This window comes from Centroberyx gerrardi, chromosome 10, assembly GCF_048128805.1.
Source record: "Centroberyx gerrardi isolate f3 chromosome 10, fCenGer3.hap1.cur.20231027, whole genome shotgun sequence".
Lineage (NCBI taxonomy): Eukaryota > Metazoa > Chordata > Actinopteri > Beryciformes > Berycidae > Centroberyx > Centroberyx gerrardi.
This window is the reverse complement of record NC_136006.1, coordinates 12,648,280-12,676,232: the sequence shown is the minus strand read 5'-3', so window position 1 is coordinate 12,676,232 and position 27,953 is coordinate 12,648,280. Positions and strand designations below refer to the sequence as shown.

At 42.9% G+C, this 27,953-nt stretch overlaps 1 protein-coding gene across 1 annotated transcript in view; it reads right to left on the bottom strand.

The window, feature by feature from the left end:
• LOC139912159 (fibronectin-like) overlaps positions 1-25,341 on the bottom strand; it is a 43,552-nt gene extending 18,211 nt beyond the window's left edge. The window contains exons 1-24 of the mRNA XM_078285940.1: positions 25,051-25,341; positions 23,797-23,922; positions 23,475-23,612; positions 22,854-22,985; positions 22,469-22,606; positions 21,203-21,361; positions 19,963-20,160; positions 19,179-19,361; positions 18,679-18,855; positions 13,418-13,573; positions 12,841-12,969; positions 12,161-12,304; positions 8,640-8,761; positions 8,321-8,489; positions 7,783-7,974; positions 7,373-7,501; positions 7,013-7,102; positions 6,721-6,915; positions 3,289-3,567; positions 2,614-2,877; positions 1,824-1,918; positions 1,055-1,223; positions 767-853; positions 314-505 (exon numbers count right to left, since the gene is read on the bottom strand). Coding sequence (XP_078142066.1) covers positions 314-505; positions 767-853; positions 1,055-1,223; positions 1,824-1,918; positions 2,614-2,877; positions 3,289-3,567; positions 6,721-6,915; positions 7,013-7,102; positions 7,373-7,501; positions 7,783-7,974; positions 8,321-8,489; positions 8,640-8,761; positions 12,161-12,304; positions 12,841-12,969; positions 13,418-13,573; positions 18,679-18,855; positions 19,179-19,361; positions 19,963-20,160; positions 21,203-21,361; positions 22,469-22,606; positions 22,854-22,985; positions 23,475-23,612; positions 23,797-23,922; positions 25,051-25,180 — 3,793 coding nt within the window. The 5' untranslated portion in view covers positions 25,181-25,341. The remainder of the gene's footprint in view (positions 1-313; positions 506-766; positions 854-1,054; positions 1,224-1,823; positions 1,919-2,613; positions 2,878-3,288; positions 3,568-6,720; positions 6,916-7,012; positions 7,103-7,372; positions 7,502-7,782; positions 7,975-8,320; positions 8,490-8,639; positions 8,762-12,160; positions 12,305-12,840; positions 12,970-13,417; positions 13,574-18,678; positions 18,856-19,178; positions 19,362-19,962; positions 20,161-21,202; positions 21,362-22,468; positions 22,607-22,853; positions 22,986-23,474; positions 23,613-23,796; positions 23,923-25,050) is intronic.
• Between the last annotated feature and the right edge of the window lie 2,612 nt (positions 25,342-27,953).

The window sequence follows — 27,953 nt, the reverse complement described above, 5'->3', positions numbered from 1 at the left end:
ACAAAATTAAACATCTGTTATCATGAAATTCAGACAAAGGTCATACACTCTAAATACCTACCTGCAAATGGATCCCTAGCTCAGCATTTTGCTGCTGTTGCATGAAAACCTCTGAACCCATGGTTGCTATGGTCCTCTGTTGTTGAATATATTCAACCCACAGGCCCATGAAACCCATTCAAAACCATTGTATACTCTGAAAAATGTATATCCCAGAAGGAATAACCTTTTGGTGATGCAATGCCTGTATCCAACAGCAACACCTTCCTACATGTTGTAACCCCAAGAGTGTGAGATTCCCACTGTAACTCACCTGGCGTAATGGTAGTTGATACAGGAACGCTCTCCATGTCGTCTTTAACAGTGACGACGCTGACGTTGTACTCCACTCCAGGACGGAGGTTCTCCAGGGTGCAGGAGTTCTGCCCCGCCTCCACAAACTCCTCCACGCTGTTTCCCTGCTGCCCATTGGTGGGAGTGCATGTCACTCTGTAGCCAGTGATGTCTAGGATGGAGGGAGTTGGATAGAGGAGGAGGGGGAGAGAAGGAAGGAAGGAGGGAAGGATGTCGTGGGGGAGAGAGTGAGGGAGAGAAAGAGAAAAAAAGGAGAGGATATATGAATGAGGAAGGATAAGATGCCAGAAAAAAGGCAGCAGTAAACAATGTTGTCACCTTGTTTTGACCTATATTTGTATTAAAGTGATTATTCATAACAATGTATTTTCCATGCACGTTTAAGTGTGTGTGTGTGTGTGTGTGTGTGTACCTGGTGTCTTGGCTCCATTCCACTGGACAGTCAGCTCTCCAGTGTCTGGGTGAGACTCCAGGTTGAGGTCAGTAGGAGGAGACAGAGCTGAAGATAAAGAAGATGAGGAAGAGGAGGAGGCAAAAAAGAATGAGGAAAGGGGATAAAGAGGAGGAGGAAATGGCGGGAGACAGAAGAGGAGGGTGAATTCATGACTTCCATATGAAACTATTCCTACTTGAATTATCTGAACTTATACCGTGACATGGTTAATAAATATCGATTTATACTAGTATTCCCCAAACTTACGAGTGACAACGCGGCGTGTGACTGCGTTGCCCTGCTCTTGGCCGTTGATGACCGGCTGGACGCTGTAGGTGTATTCCACTCCTGGGGTCAGGCCGGAAACATAAATACTTCCCGAGTCAGAGGTCACGTCTCTGGGGGCTTCTCCGCCCTGACTGGGACGCACTGTCAACTGGGGGAAAAGACGAACGCACATATAGTCAGTACACTTGAAGAGAACAACGGCACCAGTAATAGAGAGGAACGCGCACACACATCACACACACTCAACAGGAACACACTGAGGAGAGAGACAGAGATGCATACACACACACACACACACACACACACACTGGGGTACAGGAGGTAAGGGTCGGAGGTCAATGTTTTCCCAGGAACGTGGGAGCCAGTAGAACATTCTCATCTGTGGTGTGACATATTCTGACCAATCAGATTTATCCCTGTGGTCTCTCTAGTTCCTGTGCCAATTCTAAAGGGACCGACACTGAAACCAAAAACAACTGGAATCGCACTAATGCGGTTGCAAGAGCATACAAAAGAAAATAATCTGCTGCATGTGAAGACAATTACACAATCCAGTTGTTGACTTTTATACAGACAAGGGAGAAGAAAGTCAAATTCATGACTTCATGGGTAGCAGGATAAAAAAAAACTAGTGATGAATGACAACTTCATGCAACCCGCTTTTCCAGGAACAGTAAAAAAAAAAGGATACTAAGACTCATCTGAACATTTTACACTTGTGTAGTTGAATAATTCACAGTGAGTATACCTTGTATCCAACGTGGGGCATTGGAGTCCAGGAGATGATGATGGAGGTGTCGGTCACATCGGTGCTGAAATGAGGAGCGTTACCCATTGGAGGGTCTAGAGAAGCACACAGACAGACAGGATTACAAGTGTGTTTTGCATGCATGTACATAATGTGTGTATGCATGTTTTTGCTGTGTGTAGTTGTGTGTGTACATTCACCTATAGATACCCAAGGCGGGAGCTAAGACACGGCAGTGAGGTACACACTCATCCATTTTAGATTTCCATACAAACCATGTGCTTCGAAGGTTGTAACCACATCACTTACCATAATAATTACCATAATAAATAAATAAATAATATAGATAGGCTGTGTGCTCTACGCATCTGGACTAGGGTTTGACCAATATGGGTTTTTGAAGCCTGTTACCAATACCGATATTTAGGGATTAAAGCTGCCGAAATGAAATGTTCATGTTTAAATTTGACCATTTTCATGCCAAAAAGTTCTTACACTTTCCAAAAACTTATAAGGATTCAGTGTTTTCCTCCAGAATTGTATTCTTTGCAGGATGGAAAACCATCATGGGAGACTCCATTGAAACCCAGAATACTAAAATCCTTAGGTTGGTTAGCAGTGAAATCATATTGTCACTTCCATTATATCGGTAGGCAACACTGACTGGCCAATACCCGATTTGTATTAAAAGTTCAATATCATATTCTAGGTTCCAAAACACACACACACACCCTATGAGACTGGTAGTGAACTGTTTTTCTGCTTATTTGTGTATGCATCAGACACTCACTCGTAGTGAACATCGCAGTCTCTCCTTTGCTCAGTGTGTTGTCTTGCTCTGTGTGCAGTTTAGCGGTGTACACCGTGTCGGGCCTCAGGTTGAGCAGGGTGTACTGGGTGAGGCGGGCGGGCAGCCGCAGCTGCTTGGGGTTGGAGCCCTCGATGGTCAGGAACAGACGGTAGCCGGTGACTTTGGCGCGGGGGGCAAACCACAGCATCACGACGCTGTCCTCGGTCACGTTGGTGAAGTGGATGTCTGTGGGATCATCGGGCTCTGGAAGTGAGAAATATAGACAGTTAGGTATTTGTTTTGCTTGTTCATTTCTTCACGCAGTTACACATCCTCAGTTACACTGATGACAGGAACTTTGAAGGGAGTGTCTGGCTCTGGGGAGAGACGAACACAAGATGGTTGATGAGCTAAGAAAGATAATATCATTATCAGATTGACCTTCATATGCTTGGTACAGCATTTTGTTGACAGTGGGAAATGTCCTTAAGTGGGTTATGGACTTTTTGTAGTAGATACCAAACATAATAATTTGATTTAGAAGTAGGGGCCCAGAATATTAAGCTCTTAAGTCCATGTTCCAGGGCAAAACTAAATCTCATTTGGGTGTCTTTGTGTATGCGTGTGTGTGTATATTGATTTTACTGCATGCTTGCAGGCCTCTGTCATACTCACTAGTAGCTTGCTCCCCCACGAGTGGCAGACTCTCCTCTCCATTGTGGATTGAATAGACACTGAAGCGGTACAGAGTTCCTGGCAGTAGGTGTGTCATTTCAACATAGGAGTTCTGACTGACAGGCAGAGTCATCTCCCTCTGGGGCGTACCGGTCTCGTCCACAGGGGCGACGGTGACCCGGTAGCCTGAAACGTCATCGGCTGGGGCGGACCAGGTCAGAGCGATCTTAACATCCGACACCTCGAAGAACTGCATGTTTGTAGGAGAAGCCACCTCCTCTGTGGACAGGAGGAAGGAACGTGGAATTAAAACTTTAATTATTTAAACTCTGTCTATACCTGCACAGGTATTGCAAAGCAAAGAGCACAGCCAGGCTTTGCTCACATTTATTATGATGAATTAAAAATAAAGGATTCCTAAGATGATACACATGATGATGAGTTTCCAATGATATCAAATGTTACCATAGATAAAAGAACATGGACAGAGGGACTATGTACAGTGTAGGATATAAGGACATTTCAGCGGTGATGTAGTGGCACTGCCTCAACAAAATGGTATAAGTTTGCATTTATCACCCAATGTTAGTCTCTTACAATGCATGAGAAGATTTGCTGTCTCTCTATTTAAGAGACAACTTAATATAGACAATGAAATGAAGTACTAAAATCACTGGATAATGTTTAAGATTAAAATATTCTCAGCTACAATAGGTGACCTTATGGGGAGATTAAATTCAAATGGAGCCCAAATGTTTAAAATAATTCAATGACCTCATGGCTGATTAAAAAATACACTGATACGTCATTCAATATGTATGCAACATAAAAACAAATAAGTAGTACTTGTTGTTGCAAAACATTTACTCCCACAGCAACCACACTCACACCACACTCACACATCTCTTCAACCAAAATGCAACCAAAGTCCCAAACTGTTACGATGCATGATCTGAAATATTTTGGACTGACTAGATGGCAGAAGGATGATAAACAGGACACACACCTCTTCACTCAGCAAAGTAACAGGAGTAAACCTGCATGGAAAGTGCATGGAAAAGAGAAGGGTGAAACAGCCATTTGGCTTGAGGAGAGAAGAGAAGAGAAGAGAAGAGAAGAGAAGAGAAGAGAAGAGAAGAGAAGAGAGAAAAGAAAAGATGAGAACCACCTGAATAAAGCTGAGCTGTCTGAACCGCGGCATGAATCTTGGGACCAGCCATTCCAAACTTTAACATGATTCAGACACAAAGCTCAAAATAACATGACGTCACACCACTCAACTACACAGAAAGATAAGGGGGTAAAAAAAAATTGGGAGAGAGAAGTGGAATGGAAAATGTGAAGAGAGCGAGAGGTTTAGATAGAGATGAATCAGACCAAACAAAACAAGGTCAATATCGCAAAATAGCATCGTGCCGCTCATAACACCCATAAAGATAAGGAGAGAGAATGGGTGAGAGAGGTGGGGGGACGGAAATAACAACAGAGTAGTAGACAGGTAGACAGATATATGGATAGAGGGTGAGTCACACGAGGCCTGGAAACAGACAGCGTGGGGTCAAAACAACATGACGTAATGCAAGTGAACAGCCCATAAAGATAGGGAGGGAGGATTAGTGAAATACGGAGATATATTGAGGTGAGTCAGGCAGATACAGACAGAGGCAAAGTCAGAACAAAATAATGTCATGCCTCTGAAATACACATAAAAGTAGGGAGAGTTGAGACAACTGGGACAAAGAGATGGGTGGATTAAGCCAGTATGGTCTAAGTGTATAAAGGCAAAACTATACACACAGAAAAACAAACTACTGTAGCATGATGGAAGAGAGGAGAAAGGGGAAACAGGTGAGAGAGGGATGAAAGGGATGAGGAGGGAAGAGAGATAAAATGCTTAAGTACTGTAACGAAAGATACAAAGAAAAAAAAAATAGAGGGGTGGCTGACTACCAAGCCTTTTTTTTTGGCCTAACTTTTCTCTCTCAGTCTATTTGTCAAAGTGTAAATCAGCCACAGAGCAGCGGGAGACTCGCTGGTCTGTCCAAAGATGGCAGCACACACGCTCACCTAGGCCGTATATCTTTATTCCACTCAGGCTCCGCTGTACAAACAAACACACACACACACACACTTTTACAGCATCTGCTCCATTGGCCCAGCAGTATGTTAGCCCTGGCAGAATGAACAGTTTTACATAACTCCAGTCAAGCAGAATAGGAGCACTACAGCTGTGAACTCAATGACTTCACTTTCCATTGGAAAGCGCTTTACTTCTAGTATAGAGAATTGGAAAGTTCTACATAAATCACTAAATGCGCTACAAAATGGGTTGCAGGCCTAATTCTGATGGGCAACCATGTGATGAGAGTGATAATATCATGTCAGGTTAGTACAATATGTTTCAATGAACAGTAGCAGAATAGTGCGTGTCTGATACAGGATCCAATACTGATATTTAAGGATAAAAAATCATGAAATTGCCAGACTTTTTGTGATTTGTGATTGTGCAACTCACTGAAATGTAACTTTTAAGTGAAAGAAATTACAAGATGCTCTGACAACTTATTACCATAAGAAACATAACAAGTCTCTTTATCTCTACAACCATAATATCAAATACTTGTAATGAATTTATCATGATTTGAAGGCACTAACAACATTAGATAATTAGCATAACCAATAAAACTGATCTTAGACCATAATTTGTTTGTACCAACGATTTTTACAGATACTAGACCAATACAAATTTTGGGGGCAAATTTCAGCCAATAATATAGCGGTCCCTACATATCTGTCAGGCCCTTGAAGGTATACAGTTAGTTCCCTAGAGGCTGCATGAGGGTGCAGCCAGAGGTTTGAGCAGGGTGCTGAAGATGAAAACAGAACCAGATGGGACTAAGACCTGAGTACACTTTAGCTGTGTATACGTGAGTAAGCTGGCTGGCATCTAAAGGAAATGAGTTTATTTCCAGTACACACTGCAACATGTGTAAGCAGTGGTTTGGTTCGGTGTCATTGTTAACAGAAAGGACGTCAGTGCATATTTTAGACATTTGTCTTCAACCACTGTTAAAACACATTCAAATGTTCAAATACGCTCAGTCTGGGTATTCTCATCTCTGCACACAATATCCATCACTGTTGACAGAAATGTAAACATCTAAGTCTAAGGGGTGAAAGGCTGTATGAGGGCAAATGTGAGCTTAAAAAAGTTAAAAAAAATTAAATAAAATCAGAAAAATAAAAGGAGCAATTCTCCAGGAATCTCTGGTCCAAGGACTAGTGTAAAGGTTTCCTCTACATATACACACACACACACACACACACACACACAACCAGCACATTGCCCTATAAAACTACAGTCTTGCAGATTCCAACTTGTCCCCTTAGATCCCCTTTCTCTCACACACACACATCCTCTCAGTCTTTTACCTGGCAGTGGATCTCCAGCGGTGTTGACCTGCACAAAGATAGGTTCACTCTCCAGACTGTCCTCTACAGCGTAGATGCTGATGTTGTACAGCTTCCCGGGTCGAAGGTCACTCAGCGTCACCGACGTCGCTGTATCAGGGAGGGTGAGCTCCGTGCTTTCCCCTTCTACTGACGGGGTGTAGACGACACGATAGCCTGGAGGGGGGAAGAGAGCGTGCATTATGTGTAGTTCATTGGCACAGATGCAAGATTGAAATTAGTAATACTGTCAGTTCTATTAGCTGCAACATACCAGTGATGGGAGCCAGTGGTTTTTCCCAGCTGACCACAATGGAAGTCTCTAACACCTCCTCCACCTCATGGTCGACGGGGGCATCAGGTGCTGTGACATATGACATATGGAGAGTTAGAAAGAGAAAGGAAAGAGAATCTCTATCCTTCTTTTACAGTATTGATTAGCACTGATTTGTAGTCCCTGGCACTTATTCATTAGTAAGCTACTTGCAAGTCTGGGAATCACAAAAAGTGTTTCACTCTACTGTACAGTAATTTGGTCTGGATAAGAGCTGGATAAGAGTGTAACAGAGAGCGAGAGGATGAGAGAAAGTGTGTGTGTGTGTGTGTGTGTGTGTGTGTGTGTGTGTACACTCACCAGTGGTCTGTGATGTAGTGAGAATGAGGTTGTCCTCTCCAGCGTCTGTAACCTCGTAGACGTTAACGGTGTACTTCCTCCCAGGCAGAAGCTCATTGATGTTCACTGAGGTAGCTGTACGAGGCAGGTCTGATAGAAACAATACAACGCATTTACTACATCAGTCAACTGCTCAGTTAAAACAGTGTTTAAAACCCAAGCAACTTGAAAAGACATGTGAGGCACTTTAAACTTGCCTGTCCATTATTTAGGACCTCAACTATTTGAAACCAAATTAAAATATACAGAGGATTTCCCGTGTCCTGTCCTGTTCTCTAAGCTCTTCCTCCACTGTGAAACCAGACTCAGTGTCTGTGTGTGTGTGTGTATTCATTGTATACGTGTGTAAACATCCTTGTGTCTATACGCACCTAGCACTATGGGCTGTCCTGTGCCCTGCCCCTGCTCACTGAGCTCGTACTCCACTCTGAAACCAGACACGGTATCGGAGGCAGACACCCAGGAGATGACGAAGCTGCTGGAGGTGATCTCAGTCACCGACTCCGAGATGTCGACCATAGGAGGAGGCTGGGTGGTCTCTCCTGACACACCTGATGTAGCCACTGCAGGGGGAGAGAGAGAGAGATGGAGAGAAGAAAAGACGAGGTTACTTGATACCTCTGAGATCAGAAACAAAGAGAGAGAAAGAAGGACATAGAAAGACGATCATTCTTTCACAAGGTTGTTGTGTAGCTACCCCCAGATCTCCTCCTTCAGTGTTTTTCGTATTTAGTATTCATTTTTTTCCCCACATCAGGGACAATTGGAGATGGCAAGACAAAGATTAACCTATGAAACAATCAAAGCAAGACCAAGAAAGACCAAAAAATGCCCAAAACAGGCTGGATAACCTCACTGAGTTAATTGGACAGCGGTTAGACCAGTGATGAGACAATTCTGTTAACTCACATGATCCGTAAGTGGTGGTGAAGTCAAAGCGCGTGATCTCTCGGCGTCCGAAGCGCAGCACGCTGATCAGCTGACCCTCGTAGGTGATGCCCGGCTTCAGACCAGAGATGGTGTAGGAGTTGAGATGGCCAGGGATCGCCACCTCCCGCCACGGGTTACGGCTGTCTTTCTGTGAAATCGGATGAGAGAACGGGTTGTGACGGGGTATGAAGTTAGGTAGAGTATTTAGAAACAAGACCTGGGATGGTGCAGGAGTTGAATGAGTAAGTTTTTGTAAACTCTGATGCTGAGATGCTGAGTCAGGACATCATGGACTCACCAGTCTCCATTTGAGGATGTACTGGGTGATGTGGGCGGAGGGCGGGGCGTTCCACTGGATAGGGTGGGAGTTGGGCTGGTTTCCAGACTCGGTGATGATCACCTGGACAGGACGGTTACCACCTGGGACAGACACAACACAACACAGACAGAAGAGTAAGTAGATATACAGAACAAAACAGAGCAGAAAAAGAACAGAGCGGGAATTTCTCTGTCTGTGGTAAAGGCTTTACATTCTCATAGTGTGATATAGGGCAAGGGTTTGAGAGACGGGAACATGTATTGTCACTCTGCCTGTCAAGAAAACACAACGGCAGTATTTCCTTGAGCCCGAACAGCAGTGGGAGTGGGGTAGTGCGTCCAGTGTGAGATGAGATGAAGGTAAAACATGTTGTAGTAGAGAGAGAGGAAAAATAAGAACATTAGAGCCCTTTCTTCAAATAAATATTGAACAGTAGTGGATACAAAATCTCTTTATTCCACAAAATACAAACACAAAACCTGATTTCTTGGCCATACCCTGGTTCTTCAAAAATCTGAGAAAATTAAAAGTCTTTAAAGTCCAAAATTCTTCTATAATTTCTACCACGCCAACAACTTTGCTATCTTTAACAGCGAGGAACATCAGTGTACATAGCGAGTGTCCAGTAGCATTTTCCTGAGCAGAACAGAGAACAGAACAGAGATAGTGGAACAGAGAAAGAGAGAGGAAAAACTAGCACATCCCTGTCAGATTCCAGGCCAGGTTTCAACAGTTCAGGAAAAAGCCTCACAGTCTCTGCTACTCTGCTTTCTTTACTCCCCCACCTTCTTCTCTTTTTCACCCTCCTCTCTAACCTCTTCTCTAAACCCTACTGATCTTTTGGAGGACAAAAACCAAAGCTCTTGCTCATTCCGTTGCGTTAATAGTTCATTAGTAAAAGCATTTTGTATCACTTTTATCCAGCACAAATAACAAGAACAAATTGCAAAATAAATGAACAATGGTAATCTAATGATCAAGTCATCTTCATCACAAGCCACCTGACAATAAAGACATATTTAGGAGATTCTACTGCAAACAGCAACAGCAAAGCGCACCATAATCACAGCTACTGAGATGGAACTTCAATGTTCCTCTAACAGAATAATCCTTAGTCTTTTTCATAATATAAACACAAGTCATATGGCAAGCAGACTCCCGACATAAGCCCTGCTGATAGAAACTGGTAGCTTCTATAAAGAACTGAGGTTTTCTAACCGCTTTTCCAAATAGCAGACCTGTAATCAAAGTTTCTGAGCAAGTGGCTTGGTTAACCAGAAGTTGCGAGCAGATACACAGACCTCAAAAACAATCTGGGACCAATTACTGCCTATTACAGACCCACAGGCCACTGACGAGGGTAAGGGTTACATGGAATCAGATGTGTTACGCGCATACAAGTGGACACGCACTTGCATGGTTGTACATACACACACACACACACACACACACACACACACACAAGCACCCAGCGCCACATACTCAAACACACACGTATGGAAGCACACACAATGCATGCACAAAAACATCCACCTTCCCTTTGCACACACAGAAACTACAGGCATGCTTGATACAGACAGATGCACAGCAAGGATGTGATAAGGGCAACAGGTTGGGAAATAATGATGAGAGTCATTAAAACAATAAGAAATACTGAAAAAAAGATGAAATTACATCCCTGGCAGAGAGAGATAAACACAGATGGGAGAAGAGTAAACAACATCTTTCCTTCTCAGAAGATCTTATCTATTCTGCACTAAATCTGAGACTTGTAAAAACCTAAAAAAAAAAATCCAACACTTGTGTTGCCTTTATCGCCTTTTATAGCCTTTTACCCAGTTAGCCTACTGACTTGGGGGTTGGATCTGCCTCATGCTGCCCTTAAATCTTAGTGTGCTGTATGCATGGACACACACACACACACACACACACACACACACACACACACACAGCAAGTTCACAGCTGGATGCAATTACAGCCAGCTACGGTAGAAGGTTGCCCTACATTTTAACTAAATGCTGTAACTCCTGTCAACCTGCTTTCAGCTTCACACACAAAGCAAACAAGTAACAGCTCAAATATTCCTTTACGTAACACAAACCTAAATTTCTGTTTCCAATAACACAGCCTCACTGCCTCACCCAGAGCTACACTTTGTCATAATAACATCTGCTGGGGAGAGATTTAAGCTGAAAGTGTTTTACTCATCAATCAATCAACAAAATGGCAACACCATACCAAAGAAACCATATTCCAACTAGCAATTGCTTTGGAAATATTCCCATCATACAGGGGGAAGCAACATGAAACAATTTGACAGAAGAAGAGGGGAAAGGCTTGTGTATCCTAATAGGTCATAAGGAGAAGGCTACAGAGAAATGGGAATCCTTTATAACACAACAGAGGCTGTATCTAACCCTAACCAAAAAAAATAAATTATGAATGAAAAAAAAAAAAACATAAATGACCCTGCAAATTTGAACAAATTGTGCACTGAGTTGCACAAAGTGGTAGGTTGTAATGACACAGAAACACAAGTAAACAACAAAGGCTCTGGAGCGAGATAGATCTGAAACACACACACACACACACACACACACACAGTCTCTCTGCTTCACATCAAAGTCAAGACAAAACCGTGATAGAGATATTGTTGCAAATGTTTGCATACAGTGATGTTATCTATCCATTCCAAGTTTCAAGTCAACGATAATGAAGTAACTTGACCATCATGGCTGCAACTAGCATCGCTCTATTCTGATGGTTTAAAAAAAAAGGGGGGAAAAGGATTGGGAAAGATCCATGATTGTACAAAAGTGATGACACTGAACTGAGTTTGAAGTGATGATGGAAAGAAATGTACAAAATGCAAAATGGAAAATTGCTGCGCAACTTAACATTGCTTTGAAGGTGTGTTTATGCTATGTCGCTAGCACAAAGTGGTGTGTGTGTGTGTGTGTGTGTGTGTTTGGCGCAGTGTTTTGTACAGCTGTGGCAATAACACAGGGGTAGCACCACATGCCAGCAGGAACAAAGGCTCAGAGCGGGGGGTATATTTGTAAAAGAGGAAATCACACCCCCTCCCATCTTTCTCTGTTTCACATCAAAGTCAAGGGCCTCATTTTCAAGGTGGCTTGAACAAACCTTTCTCACTGCAACAGTTGGAGAACAATTTGTAATGTTAGCCTGTTTTAACAGCAGTAGCACAGCAGTGAACACCTCCTTACTGAGGCATAAAGATCCACTTCACTGCTGTTTTTGAATGTTTTGTCCAATTATTGTGTGTGTGTATATATATATATCAATCAACATCAGAATTCACATAGTGATCTACTGACTTAACAAATGAAAGACATAAAGTTGAAATCATTGTGCTAACACTAAAATCAGATCAACACAGGTTCAATGGGACAGTGATGATGGGGTTGAGAAGTGAGCTGTGTGTGTGTGTGTGTGTGTGTGTGTGTGTATTCCTGCATATGCGTATGTAACTCCTTACCAGGGTAGGACTGCTGAGGCTCACAGCTCAGTTCTCCGATGCCGTTGCCATAGCAATAGCACTTGTACATGATTCCATGGATGATCTTATCCCACGACTCTCCGATCTGGTAGAAGGCTCTCGTCTCCGGCTCCTGGCACTGGTCTGGAGATGAAGACAGTCACATGAAACCATGTAATACAGCAGGGCACACCGACTGGAATTTTGTACCCGGCACATAGTTCCCTACAAATATCTCACATTCTTTACAGACATGTCAGGGACTGCAGCTGTCATGAGTTATCACAACTCTCTCACACTCTATTTATCAACAAGGACTGATACTCCAGTCCTTCATTTTTTCATCCACCCTCACACTTGTGCAGAAAATCAACAGGAGTTTTGGCTGTAAGAATCACTTTAAATCTGTAAAAATGTGAAATTGTGGAAGTAACTGTGCAAACACAGAAATTTAAAGCATTGTACTACCAGTAACATTAGTAGCAATCCTGTATACCGAAAAGAGACATTTTTTTTCTTCCCCATAGCCACAAAAAAATTAAAAGGATACATAACTGGATTGGACTGGAGTTTAGGTGACTGCAATGCAGCCATTACATCAGGAATACCTTAAAATGTTAATCAAGGGGGAGGAACAAAAACAAAATGGTGTCTATAAAATGATTGACATGTGAACCCACCGATGGCATCACACTTCCAGCGGCCACGCCCCTGTCCAAAGCAGGTGCAGTTCATCGTGTAGCCCTCCTCATGTTGTTTGGTGAAGGTCTGGTTCACCTCGTAGGTCAGACCATCCACAATGCATTGGTCTGCAGAAGACACACACACACACACACACACACACACACACACACACACACACACAGATGCATATAAAGACATGGACCATACAAACAGATGAACATGAGCACACAACGCATTTTCATAGATTTTCCAAGTGTTTAACATGTATTATGTCACTATTTTGCCCATGTCTGCTCTTCTGAACAGTATTGGTGTGGTGCAGGTGTAACTGAAGCCCCATAAAAGCCAGGTGTGCAAGCTCACATTTGACCTTTGACAGGTGAGTTATTATGTCAGGTGTGAACTTTCACCTCTTAGCTGAGAGGAGGCTAATATTACCCTTTGTGATTACTAGGCCACACACATACAAAATCCAATTCTGCCCGCACAGCATCCAACCCGCCCCCCAATCATTTTTCTTTTCTCGCTCCACCTGTCCACCCCACCCTCTCTCACACACACATAAACACACACCTTTAAGCTGGGAGTAGGCAACGCAGCTCCATTCTCCTCGCCCGTTGCCGACACAGGTGCATCGCATCATGTGACCCAGGACGTCATGGCGTTTGTCCCACTGGTCTCCCACACGGTACATCACCCCCTCGCTGGTCGTACACACCTCTTCATGGGCTAAAACACAAAGACAAAGTCAGTCACATAAGGACATACAAGTCACATACAAGTCTGTGACCCTGCATAAAAGAATTTCACTTGTATTGGTATCACAGGAGAGTTTTAGTGTTAAATAAATGCATCAAAGGAGTTTCCACCCTGGCAACAACACACACACACACACACACACACACATAGATGCACAAAATACACAGATGCACAGGCACGCACCCAAACACATGGTCAGTCATATATGAACGTACACACACAGTCAGTAACACACAGCACATTCAGACATCTAGACAAACACACAAGCATTAGCTGCATAAACACTCATGCACCCAAACATAAAGTCAGTTTAACACACATGCATATACATACACATGCACGCATTTTGTTATTTACTGAAGATTTTGCAGACTAAAAGTAAGACAGTTTCCCCCTTGGAGATCATTAATTCTACCCTACTATTATTGCACAAGGCTTTAGAAGATACCACAACCACCACAGAACACCTGTGTCCATTGGAGAGAAAATTTCCCCCGGAATGATAGCCAGAAACAGATGTCTGTGTCTGTGTGTGTGTGTGTGTGTGTATGCCATATGTTCTCCACTAATTAAAAGAAGATGAGTAGTTTATATCGGAATAGATAGAAAGTTTGCGTAGGAGGGTGGGACAAGCAGAGACAAGCCTGTGTGTGTGTGTGTGTGTGTGTGTGTGAGAGAGAGTGTTTCTGTGGTCTCTCCGTACAGAACCATTCTTGTGTGCACCCATTTAAAATCAATTGCATTCATACTCTACAAGCATGCAGAGAATGAATGCAATTGATTTTAAATGGGTGCATGTGTGTGCATCTATGTCCGTGCGAATGGAGGCAACACTGCACAGGAGGTGGAGGAGAAGACAAAGCTGATATGTATGCATGCCTGTGTGCATGTCTATCTGTTTGTGAACCAAGAGTTTAACTATCCACAGAGGAGGAGGAGGAGATGATAGAGGGCAGATCTGCTGCCCTGCAGCCCAGCCTGGGCCTCTCTCTACCAGGCAGAATCTGGACCAGAGCCAGCCCATCTGGTTCCTGGGAGTAGAGATCCTTTGGACTTGGGCTGCGGCTGGCACCAAGGCCGTGGCTCCGGGAGGAGTAGAGGGGCTAGGGATCCTTATAGGACAGGGTCAGTGGCTGAGCCTGGGGCTAAGGCCAAGATAGACCTTGAACTGATTCATCAGAGCTGCACCTGGGGCTGCTGGGAGTACTGCTACAATTACAATTAAGTCATTTAACAGATACTTATCTGCAGGAACTTACACTGTTTAAGATGCGCAAAAGTAAAAAGGTCTAGTTCCACTAGAAGAAAAGAGGATCCTTTACTCAAACTGTACAGGCAAAGTATATGCAGGGTAGTTGAAGGGTAGTTGAACTCTTTAAAAAAAATCTATACATAAAAAAACAACCTTGAAAGGGAATCCACATTCTTTTTCTTCTTCACTTCTTCCTATATGATCTTAGATAGTCTTGTAATCATGGACAAGTCTTTCCTAAAAGCACCTTTAGATATGGTGCACATTTGGTTTATAACAGCTAACACAAGCATGAAATGAAGCTAAATTGAATGTAAAGATTCAAATAAATATTTTTTGTCAATCCAGGTTCTTAGGAAAATCCAGGCTTTTTATCAAATACTGTGAGCTAACATTATAGTCCAACATTATTAGCAAAACATATGTGATTTCTGTTTCATGGTGGACTTTCCCTTTAATTACAGTGCTTTGCTTGTCCTTGTATGGCTTGCCTTCATTGGTCTTGACCACTGGTGGTGAAAATCTATATTCTATGTGCTTTCACCCCACCCTGTCCAGTTGTGTATGGCTGCCGGGTGGGACTGGTGCTCTTCAAGAGTTGAAATCAGTCCATTCTCTACAGTTGGAAAGTCTTTAGACCTGGTTTAGCCTGGTTCAGTTATCTAGGGGTATCTAGGGTCTGGTTGTATTTGGGCTCAACTCAGTCCTGCTGTGAGAACCCACAATCAATCTACATTTATGTCTTTATAGCCAGCCAGTTCTTTACTTTCACAGGGTAATTTAGCCATTGGCTTGATGACTGGCTAAGTGGCCACTTATAACTTTGTCACTGGCTGGTCGGGCAGCGTAACCAACAGCTGTGGGAACTACAACGTCTGCCTCCGGGCTAAACAGATTTATTGCTAACTAATGGAAAGTAGCGATAGGAGACTGGAACTGAGATGCAGAGGAGGTCAACCAAAAAATCTCATACTGAGATATAGGGCTGCATTTGAGTCAATGGTGAGAGAGCTTTCTTGGAGCGGGACGGCCAACATAGAAGCAGCCTGGCTCCTGAATGTGATGAGCCATTCTGATATACAAGTGCAACCCCCTGGGAAAGGAGGGTAGCAGGATTAAGGTCCTGAGATAGTGTTTTTCAGAGTCATGGCTGAGAACCGTTACTCAACAGACCCAAAAACCTCTTAGCTTGAAGTCAAACCTGTCCAGAGCATTTTCTCTTATTTTTTTCCTCCTATCATCACAATAAACTATAGAGTTGGTTTATAGGCATGACCTCACAACCTTACGTAAATCAAATCGATGATTTTGAAAAACATATGAAGGAACAAAATCATTTTCTGATTTTTTTGTACATGAAAAGCCAATAGAATAAAGGCTTTTGGATTCAACAGATGCCAACAGCCTTTCCAGAGGAATGCCACAGGTGGAGCAGGAGGGGCTCCAGACTCATAATTGCCGTTTCAAGCATCACCATTAACATTTCAAGGACCATGTTTGTTTTGACTGTCCTTGTGAAGTAATTAACGTTAATATCAAAGACCCCCTGGTGCCTCGACTGCTGGACTGGGTTTTCCACAAACAACCTGCCCTGACATTGGCTGAAATGCATCAACGTTGCTTGTTTTTGTCTTTGAATCTCAATAGCTGTCAATGCCAGGGTTTTTTAAAGACGGGTGTGGGCCCAAAGATGGGTTAGAAGATTGAAATAAGCCTATACATAATCCTGTAGCAAATGTTAACTAAAAAAAAAAAAAAAAACTATGCCACATCACAAAAGCCCTTGTCCTATCCACTGCTATGTAAGTCAGGCTAAGTAACAGCAACAGAAGCTATAAGGTTAGTCTAAGAAAGAAAAAATATTGTCTTCCTAATAATATTTAATAGCCTGTAAAATCAGCTTTGGGTTGCCAGAAAAGTTATTTTACAATGTTGAGTTCCTCAGAAAACAGAAAATCAATTTTCTACAGGCTGTCTACATGTGTACATATTCACTCAAAACATCTGTATGCACTAGAATCCCTTGATATCAGACCAAAAAATGATTTAAACTATCTGAACTTCCTGAGCGATGCTTGATCCATCTTGCCAGGCCGTAAAACAGCTAGTGGACACATCACTTGCAAGATAAAATAAATCAAGTGCTCCATGTGATTTGTTTCCAGAACTATTTTGCGCAGGTTGACATCAGGTGAGCTGTGTAAATTTTCACAGTGTACCATCCAGATTTTACAGCCTGTTGCCAAACAGACTCTTTTTTTCCATCTGGGAGGCTTTGATGTAGCCAACAACTCAGAGTCAGTGAGGAGTTTTTTTCCCCCAAATTGGAGCTCCCCTTCTTTTTTAATAGAGCAATCTGGCATCATGTTTGCGGCGGTTGTTCTGCAGCGTCACTCCATCTGATCAGGAGACCTTTCCACCATTTGCCACCATTTGCATTCACATGACTTACCCACTATTAGCCATTAAATTCAGGCATTGACTGGGATACAGTTGGGTGAAATGATAGATCGAATCCCTCCCGGCTACACTCCTATGTGAAGAGGCTCCAACTTACAAGCCTAATTACATTAACATCTAAAGACGTTTGCTAGTTTGGACTCCGCTTTGAAGACACTAATGTCAATGTCAAAGACCTCCTGCTGTTGCGATCACTCGACTGGCCTCGGCACCTATAACATTCGACACTGGCTAAGATGTATAGCTTCCATTTTCATGATGTTTCTAAATTAGAATATTCTGAATGTTTACCTGAAAAGTTACCTTAGACTTCTGCATACATGAACTATTTGATATCTCTCCATTTTCCAACCTGTTGGTATCATCATTACCATTTCACTGCTCCTGTCAAAGACCCCCTAGTGCTTCACTGGTCTTAGCCTCTTTTGTTACCCGTGGAGAGCTAATTGACACCTACACAACAGAACGACACGTCTGTTTTAGTGCAACGGTGACTTGAATGTGAATTTGGCTATACTGTAATACTGATGCAAGGACAGAAAACAACCCCACTCTGATAATAGCTTTCATGTAAATTCAATAGAGTGCATGTAATAACCCTTCAAACATTTTCAGAGTAATGGTCTTAATAAAAAGGCCATGTTAAATCCTTGATTCAGACTGGGCGGAGATAAACTTTTACTTAAGACTGGGAGGGACATTGCAATTAGCCATGCTAATCATGTTAGTTGCCCCCACGGCTAGCAGGGTGGTGTCAATAGTTAATCAATGACATGGTGTGGTGAGATAATTGGCTGGTTAATTTCTCCCCCTTCATGACATACAACCGCCCCAAACCACAAAACACTTCACATACCTCATCCAATACACAAACAAACACAGACCATGGGGCAGAATCTGAAGCATTGCTCCACATCAGGTGTAAACTTTACAATGTCACGCACCCTCAAATAGACGCACACATTCGGCCCACATACCACCATCTGAAAAGACTTTGTCCCGAGGAACCCCATATAGTAATATTTTTGCTATTGCTTTAATATTGAATCGTGTAACTGTCTACATGGAGATAATAGCAGTGAGAGTGAAACCTCCACTTAGAAAAGCCATTCTTATACATTCTCTCACTGGGATAAATTCTAGTGAATTAGATAATAGTGAAATTAAACTAGTCCTTATCTCGCTGGGGACCATCTGGAGCCCCTCAAGGAGCCCCTGGGGGTCCTCAGACCCCACTTTGAGAACCAGTGCTCTACAATAAAATTGCTTGCAGTACCACACAGCTTCAAACAACCCCCACGACTCCACCTTCCCAGCATTCACTGTCTCTCCCTCTCTCTCACACACACACACACACACTTACCAGCCATGGGACAGAATCCAAAGCGTTGTTCTCCATCGTAGTTTGTTGTGGTGCCGCACCATTTCATGCCGTCTCTACGGCCATCTGCAGTACAGTCGGTGTAGTTTTGGCCGTTGTAGAGGAAGGGGAACTGGCACAGAGCGCCGTTAGAATTACCGCCTCGCGTTGTCACCATCACTGTTAAAAAAAAAATGACAATTACAAAATAAATTGTTACCCTTATGAGTCTTCAATATCCTTCACAACATTTCTTATATTCCCAATCCCATTATAGTTTAATCTCATTATAGTCTTTATCATCTTTAGCATTATCACTGTCTCTAAAGAAACCTGACAACCACTCACTGTTTTTCTCACTACAAAATGAGTATTTCTTATCATCTTCAGAATTAGCATCTTCCTCATCATCACTTGTTTACCACCAACCTCGCTTCAAAATCCCTACACATTTCACTCGTTCAGTCATCATTATAATCATCACCACCATAATCTCTGCTCACCGTTCTTCTCTGTGCAGAAGGAATATTTCTGGTCTGTCTCGAAGTCAGAGGAGGTGGAGCACCACAGCTGTCCGTCACTGCGTCCTTCAGAGATACAGGAGTGGTAGGTCTTCCCCTTGTAGACGAAGGGGAACACGCAGGGCTGGCCTCCAGAGTTACCACCGTACACTGGAGCGGGTCCGTCTGGAGGGAGAGAGCAACACACACACAGATAAATACAAATAAGCCCTTTAACACCCTTAACACCGCACTTAACCCTCAACTGCAGTGGAAGACTGTGGCTGTACTGGGTATCAATGTGTGCATTTGTGTGTAGGGGTATCAGAATAGCATAAAGGAAAAATCTACTACCTAGCACTGTTATATATCATCAGGTTGTGATGTTCAATGCATTCCAGGAGTTATTATATGTGTTTTAATTTAATTTAATTTTTGGAGTATGCACTTTCTCCCAACCTGCTTCGTCTACTTCTACTTCTGTTAGTGGTCTCCTACATTTCCCAGAATGCCTTTCTGGGTCCTCCAACCAGAGGACCCAAGTTCAAGCCATTGAGTCAGCAAGCATCCACCCTGCTGAAGTGTCCTTGAGCAAGACACTTAATTCCTACTAGCTCTCGGAGTGCTGTTCTCTTGCTGATCCCAAGTATCACATTATTATCATAACAACTCTCCCTCTCTTCCCCCAGGCCTTTGTGGTAAATAAGAATTACTTTGCCTGGTTACATAATGGTGATACTATGGTAATAGTATCGACTGACTGCAAACAAAACAGCATCTCTCTCACCCCATTCCTCGCAGCTGACTCCATTGCCCAGACAGGTGCAGATCATCTGCTTGGTTCCCTGGCTCTTGATCCAGCGCTGGCCAAGGGAGAAGGACAGTCCTGTGTCCGTCCGACAGGCCCCCTCCTCGGGAAGCGCGGGCACAGGGACAGGCTGGTAGACCGCAGGCTGGATGTTAGTGATCACACGAGAGCCAGTACCTGAAATATAACCAGAGAGTCGAGCAACCTAAAAACATCAGTGACCACACAAGAAAAACAGATATTTCACTATACAGAGCAAATTGTTTTATTTTCTTTGTATCCCTTCTCATCTACCTTTCTCTCACTTTTCATGTACGTCTCTCCAATACCCAAACCCTACTTAACTCTTCATGTCTGGATTACAAAAAAACCTGTACCTGAAATGAGACATTGCAGTCCAAAAAGTCTAAACTAAAAATGAAGTAAACTAAATGTGTAGGAGGAGCAATGCAAAAATGCTACTACAAAATAGCCACAGGTGGAAAATATGGCATTAAGTGAAAAGATGGAAAACTTAAGAATCAGCTGCACCAGAAAATATTATGTTATGTAGTACACAAGAATAAAACATTATAGAATAAAAGCTTTATCAGTGTGTGCTGCTGTAGTGCAGCTCTATGTAAGGCTCCAACTGAAACAACATGTATAGTATCAGCTATAAACACAAAGAATAAGATGATTTAAGTCATTACATGCAACCTGAACCCAACCCAACCTATAGGCGTTGGCAAGAGTCAACTAAAATCACAAATCAATGCTGTTTAACACATAAGATAAAACAATACCTGGGTTTGATTTAGGCTATAAGCAGCCTGCACCTAATTAGCGATGATTACGTACCATTTACAAAAATTAAAGTTGTTTTTTTTATTGTCCCTGTGACATCAGGAAAAAAATATTCAACTGTCTCACACCCCATAATCATTTCAGCAGTTTCAAGCATGTTTCTCAAACTCCCCACTTACTTTCCCACGTTTCATATCTCCCCCTTCTTTCTCCCACTCACTCATGCCATCGCTTTCTCTTTCCCTTTCATGAGAGGGTGATAGTGAGCTGGAAGGTATGTCTTTCTCACTTCAACACTTCACGACTCCCCTCAGCACTTCTTATCTGTCCCTCTCACCCCATTTCTGTCCGTCTCTGTCTCTGGAATATGTTTTTCTCTCCACACAGAGGGGGGGGGGGGGGGGAGACAAGAGATAATGAAATTAGCTCTCACCCAGGCCGGTAGTGTGCAGCGAAGCATGTCTCTCGCACTTCCACTCTCCTCGGCCGTTCCCTGTGCACAGACACTGCAGCAGGTTGCCTCGGGCGTCCGTCTTGGTCCAGGTATCTCCAATACGGTAGGAGGACAAAGTATCCTGGTCATTACAGCGGTCTAGGAGAGGAGGGAACGAGAAGAATTCATTAGAGAGAGAATGACACCATGATACGACAAAATGTTGCAAGTAATCTGGGGGGGAGAGAGAGAGAAAATGTAATGATAACTGTAAAACTGTGTAAAAGTGTGTTTAATGATTCCTTGGGGAAGCTGGGCGAAGGGTGTATGCCTGTTTGTGTGCGTGCCTATGCGACTCTGTTCATAGCTTGTTGAATTCATGTGTGATGACAATTTATTGATGGTCTCCCTGCTCTAAAATTCAAGTGTTGTGATTCACAGAGGCGAGGGCCACCCTGAAGCGTTGTATGCGACAACAAGCCAGCAGGGAATAACATTCGTTTTCATTTGTCACATGAGGCAGCATCATTAAGGAAGGAAGTAATGGTTGTAATTGGAAACACAACTGGTAGACTTTCTCACCACAGCCTGTTAAAATCCTTCGACAAAACACACGCTACAGTTTCCCTCTAGTCCTGCCAGTAAGGAGACAGTGTGTACAGTATGTGTGTGGTACAAGACTAGTGCCAGTCGCCGTGTTTAGAGGGGGAAGAGAATGGGATTCAGCTGGTGTGTGTGTAGACACACGTGACTCAATCAAAAACAACAGACCTCAGAAGCAAATCTATTTCAAATCTTCTGCTTGTGTGGCTCTCAAAACCCCACTCCTTCTTGTCTACTTCTGACAAGTGCAGTCATTTGTGTGTATACAAAATACACAAAAAGAAGTGAAAAGGATCGCACAGGGATTTGACAACATGAGTGTGGTGAAAACTGACAACAGGGGTACAATAACACAATAAACATGAGGTAATGGGAGAACAAAAAAAGAAAAATCTGAAATAGAAATGATTGAAAGCAATGTGACAAAAATGATATTGTGAAAGAAACTGAAAAAGAATCATCCATGCTGGGAGTAAACAGAGACTCGCATGGATTTTTCAAAGCTGACCCTTCTTTCATCACAGCCAGAAACAAGAGCCAAATTGATGAGTGTGAATGAAGGTGAAACCTCATGGAGGTATAAAGTAAAGGACAACAAGTAGAGAAAGAAAAGGACCGGGGAATAATGGATCGATAAAAACAAAGAAAGAAAGGGTTTCTTACTTCTAGAGGTACATGTGATGCGTCCACTCCCCTCCCCCAGACAGGTGCAGTCCACCATCATCCATCCCTGGTGCGGCTTCTCCCATGTCTCCCCGACAATGTAAGATGTGCCCGCCGAGTTGTCGTAGCAACGCTCAGCTGCGGAGACCAGTCAATCAAACAACTACTTTAACAATTAACAATATATGTATATTGCTGTGAAAAAGAATGAGTTCAGGGTCAAATTGACTGTCAAAAAATAAGGATAAATAATATGCATTATTAAAACAGACTATGTTGTCATATAAGAGTTAATCTGGCCAACCAACCAACAAATCAGCCAGTAGTTCAACCAGGTAATAATTCAGTAATCTGGTAGTGATTGACTGAATGACCCTGCACTCACCGACAGGTTTGCAGGTCCACTCTCCCTTGCCGTTGCCCAGACAGACACACTCCAGCATGTAGCCTCCTGTTTCATGGGGTCTCCTCCAGGTGTCACCTATCTTATACGAAGCCCCTCCCTCATGACAGCGATCTGGGTGGAGAGAGGGGGAGGAAAGGGATGAATGAGAGTGGGGAGGCAGGAGAGTGTAAAAATGAAATATAAAAATCATAGAGAGGGAGGGTGCATTTGAGAGAGAGAGGGAAATGTGTGTGTGTTTGCATAGAGACAGGGCAAAGTAAGAGTCATACACACACACACACTCTTTCGTTTCTCCCATTACCTAACCACCCGGCTAACTGTTAACAGCTGCACAGCACCAGTTGTTAATCAGCTATGGAGAATCTGGAGATTAACCAGTCTGATCTAACTTACTCACTGGCAACTGTCTGGGAGACCAGGACACACACAGGAAGATAAAGACACACACAAACACACACATTCTCAATGAGTTATGGTCTATCTAGCTGATTTAGACCACTTGACCAGTTACTGGCAGTAGGGCAGCCCCTCCTGGGACAAACACACATACTGTAGGAACACACACACACACACACACACACACACACACAGTGGACTTACTGGCAATGGTGCAGCTGATCTTGCCCCTCCCAGAGCCGATACAGGTACAGTCCCAAATCATGCTGTCCTTGGGTCTCTCGTAGGTCTCTCCCACAGTGTAGGACCGCTGGTTGATTTTATCGTAACACGTCTCCTCCTCTACAGGGAGAAAACAGTTGGAAAAAAGAGGTGAGTGTTACATGAAAGGAAAATTAACTGTGAAGTGACAATTGATGTAAAGGAGGTGCTTTTAACATTCACAATGTGACCCAAGAGATCAACACACACACACACACACATATATTTACCTCCATACACACTGCATCTGAAGTTACACACTAACCTTCAGGTTTGCTTTTACACTTGATGCCGGCGACTCCATGGCAGGTACAGACCAGAGTGCTGCCCAGGTATGGCCGCTCCCACTGGTCATTAATATTATACATCTGACCGTTCTCTATACAACCATCTGACAAGGGAGAATTAGAGCACAGAGAAAAAATAGGGTTGATTAAACTTTCCTATAGGCTAGAATCTGGACATTGCATTGACATTTTAGACAGGGGGTCAAATAAAGAAAGCACCCCTCCCCCTGACCCCACCCCAAAACACACAAGGGAAACACACACGTGCACACACACACCTACACACACACACACACACACACACACAATGTACCTGCTGACCATGCCCTCTTTTAAAAGTGGAAAAACAAAAATCACCCACTGGAAAACAGTCTAACCCAAATTCTTACCACTAACCAGAATACAAGTAGGCTATGGGTCAGTTTCATGTATAAAAAAAGACTTAGTTGTTTTTTCTGACTAAGAACTTTAACTCAAGTGAAAGACAAATTGGAATAAGCCTTTTATTGTAGGACAAGACTTCACCCATGTCTGTGAAATTGACCCTGGATGTGCCAACCTGACTTCAAACGGTTCTACAAGACTAGAGTCATAAATCACTTGCACAGATTGGGAGCGTACCATCCACTTTTCTACTTTTTTCTCCCACTAGCATGTTCTTAGGTCATTTTTATTTAGACCACCTCAAATAACTATTCCCCCCCTAAGGAGTTTCAAAAAAGTCATTTTTTGTGAATGATTATGAAGTGCAGAGCCCTCACATACGGAAAGGGTTAACTTTGAAAATGAATTACTGATGAAAAAAATGCAGAAAAGTTGTGGCAATTGAGGCTAATCCACTGATGAAAAAAAAATTAAACTATATCATAATTAGAAGTTTGTGGCATTCTTCATTGAATCCACTACACAATGCAGGTAGTATCACCTACACCCAAACGTTTTCATAAAGACCCCCAAATAGATGCACATAAGACCAGGGAGGCTCCCAAGGAACCCATCTAAAAAAAAATGCTGTTAGATGACTATGTGCAGAATTATGTAACTATATTCAATATAACAATGGAAAGAGTCATCCTGGACACATTTCTAGTGAAATATTCCTCTTTTCTTTTGGGGACCCCCTCACGCCCTCTCAGGGACCTCTGGTGGTCCCTGGACCGCAGTTTGGGAACCACTGACCTATACAAGAAATTGTTCTTAAGTGATTCAAAAATAGCCGGGAGAAAACTTACCTTGGGAGACCGAGGGGACGTGATGCTGCTGCCCCTGTCGCCGAATCCTGTGCGTCTCTTTGGGCATGCAGTTCACCGCGCTCCCGATACAGAGCACCACCAGCACCCCGGCTATAGGGCTGCCGGACATTTTTTTTCCTTTAATGTTGGAACCACACAGTTACTGCAGAACGGGGTTTTAGAGGCTCCTTGTGCAAAGTTTCTTTCACCAGAGACGGAGAGTAGTCGGTTCCAGTGCAACTTTTAATTTACTGCCCCGCTCCAAACTTTGCGCCCATGCAGTCCGCTCCCCTCCAGTCTCCGGCCCCAGTGTGCAGGTTACCAGTCTGTGGGAGTGATTTATCTGGGCATGGCTTAGTTTCAGCCGGAGGAGGGAGGTCCGACAAAGGGGACAGACGAGAGAGACTACCCACGCAACACCGTATAGTCAGACAGACAAAGCAAGGATTTTCAGAAAGACACCAAACAGAGATAGGTTACGCAAATTTCAGAAGGGCATTCATAACCTAAACTCTATTCTAATTCTTAGTATTTATTATATAAATACGTATAAAATAAAGAAAGTAAAGTTAATTCGAAAAATGTCACTTTCTCACATAAACAACGTATATTCCATTCAGTGTGCAACACAGACTATATTATGCAACGACTGAGGCAAGGGAACTTTAAAACACCTTAAACCTTGATGTGAGCTCAAAAGTGGCCAACTCCTCCCACTTGAAATTTCATCCAGGGAGCCAAAAAACCACCTTCAGTAAACTGCAGAAACCTACTATCTCCTGCTTATATGTTTACTGTTGCCTCAGTCAGTGGTTCAGTAGCCTACCCACATTGGTGACTGAGAACCCCTAGGGGTCCTTGAAAGGGTTGCAGGGGGTTCCCAAAGAAAATATGGAAAGTTGATTGCACTATATTTCGTGATGGGAAACTACTGATTCCTGAGGGAAAAAAATCTGCTGGCTCGCCCCCACAGGAAAGGCAGAGTCCCTGGAGCTGGTCAGTGTCTTGCTCAAAGACACTTTAGCAAGGCAGATGCTTGCTTTCACAGGGGCTTGAAACCACACTTCCCAGTTGAAGGACAGTCACCCAACCCACTGTGACATCCTGCTGTCCAATAGATGTTAATTTGTTGGATGTTGGCCTAGTGACAGACTATGTAAGAATGATTACTTTGACCTTAGGTTTCATTCCCTCCACTTATAGTATAGACAGATATGCAATTTTGCCAAAATCATACCGTATGCCAGGTGTCTGTGGCCTGATGTGCATCTCTTTGGAGGTTGCTGACATGAGACAATTTGCAAAATTCTGACCTGAATGACAGCTGGCATTGCCATCAACCAGTTTTTCTTAATTACTGGTTCAATTCGATTTATGGAGTACAAGCCTGCTGCAGGACATCAATGCTTTGCAGGATATTGGCCTATAGGTTTACACAGTCGAGCAGAGATCTGCAGGAATTAGGTCGCATGGCGTCAGCGTCTGGAAAGTCTCCAGTAGCCTAATGTTTCAGTGTCTGGAAAGTGTTTATATGTCCAAGGGTTTTATTGCAGTGATTCTCTTGTGATTGGAGCCAACTTTGCATGGTGGATCCTTGAATTTCTTTTCAATAGCAGCAGCAATTCTGTTGTGAAAGATTCCAGCTTGCAATGGTAGGTCCTTCAGCTATTTCTTTAATCAGATGTCCTCCATATGGATGATGTAAATAATTACATGTTATACAGTTTAACAAAAATGGTGAATTCTAAGCCAAATCTTCACATTATACCTTAACAAGAAAAACATACAAACTGCAACAGTGCGGCAGTATTGCATCAAATATACTATGAAGTGGCACTTCTCCAAATGCATCTGCTCTCATTACATGGCAGAGGCGGGCCCACACTTGTCTTGAGGCCCTCCTGCGTTGTCTCCTGAGACATGAAAAGACATATTATATTACACTCTGTTTCCGATGTGCATGATGGTGTAAGAAAAAAGGGTGTGTAACCTATCCAGTAAATCGTTGAGTTTATGTAAAACTTGTTTAGTGCTTTAATCAAAACAATGCTGTGTTTTGCTTTTTTGACCCATTTCTATCATCATTACATGGATATCATATTATTCATGTAGGGTCATTTCACATTGCATGGCTTTGTTCTAATTTGCTACGAGGTCCCTTTAATGAAAGGTCATGTGGGACTGGGTCACATGAGTTCATACACACCTTGTAAAGTCCCAGAAGGTACTAGCTAAAGGTTAGGTGTTGACTTGATGCTACATGTGCAGAAAATCGCAGTTTACAGGTTTCAATTTCAACATAAACTATATTATTCTGGCTGAGCACTTTGACTCAAATGATAATTAACTGGGAAGTTGTTTCAAGTCACCACAGTTAGTGTCTGAAAAGAACAAGAAGACTCTAGAAAATCAGCGCCACCAACTTCCAATTATGGATTCTGGTTTTGTCAGTATTAAGCAGAATGGAATGCTATGACCAGCAGAAGGTAAGGTTTGAATTTACATTACATTACACATTATGCACTCTCCAGCAGCCTGTTCAAAGGAAAAGATGAACAAATAATTCAAAACACGGATGTCTTCCTTTAAGCAAAAAGTGCTGGAGATAAATGAATTGCCACTTACAGTTGATCAATGTGTAGTTCACATTCTCTATCAATTTGCTCACAGAGTGATGCAGGCCTGACAAAATGAAAAACAGCACAATGTGGGTGTCATTATTTCCTCTGTGTTGTCATGAGCTCAACTGTAACAGCAGTAAAACAGATTAATCGTCAGTCAGCTGGTAAATCAAGTCAATCAAGCTGTGGTGAACAGGCATTGCTGGCTCCAAGCTCTCTAACCAAGGCCATGTGTGTTATCTTATGTGTGACAGGAAGTCTAAGTACTTTAGCCACATTTCT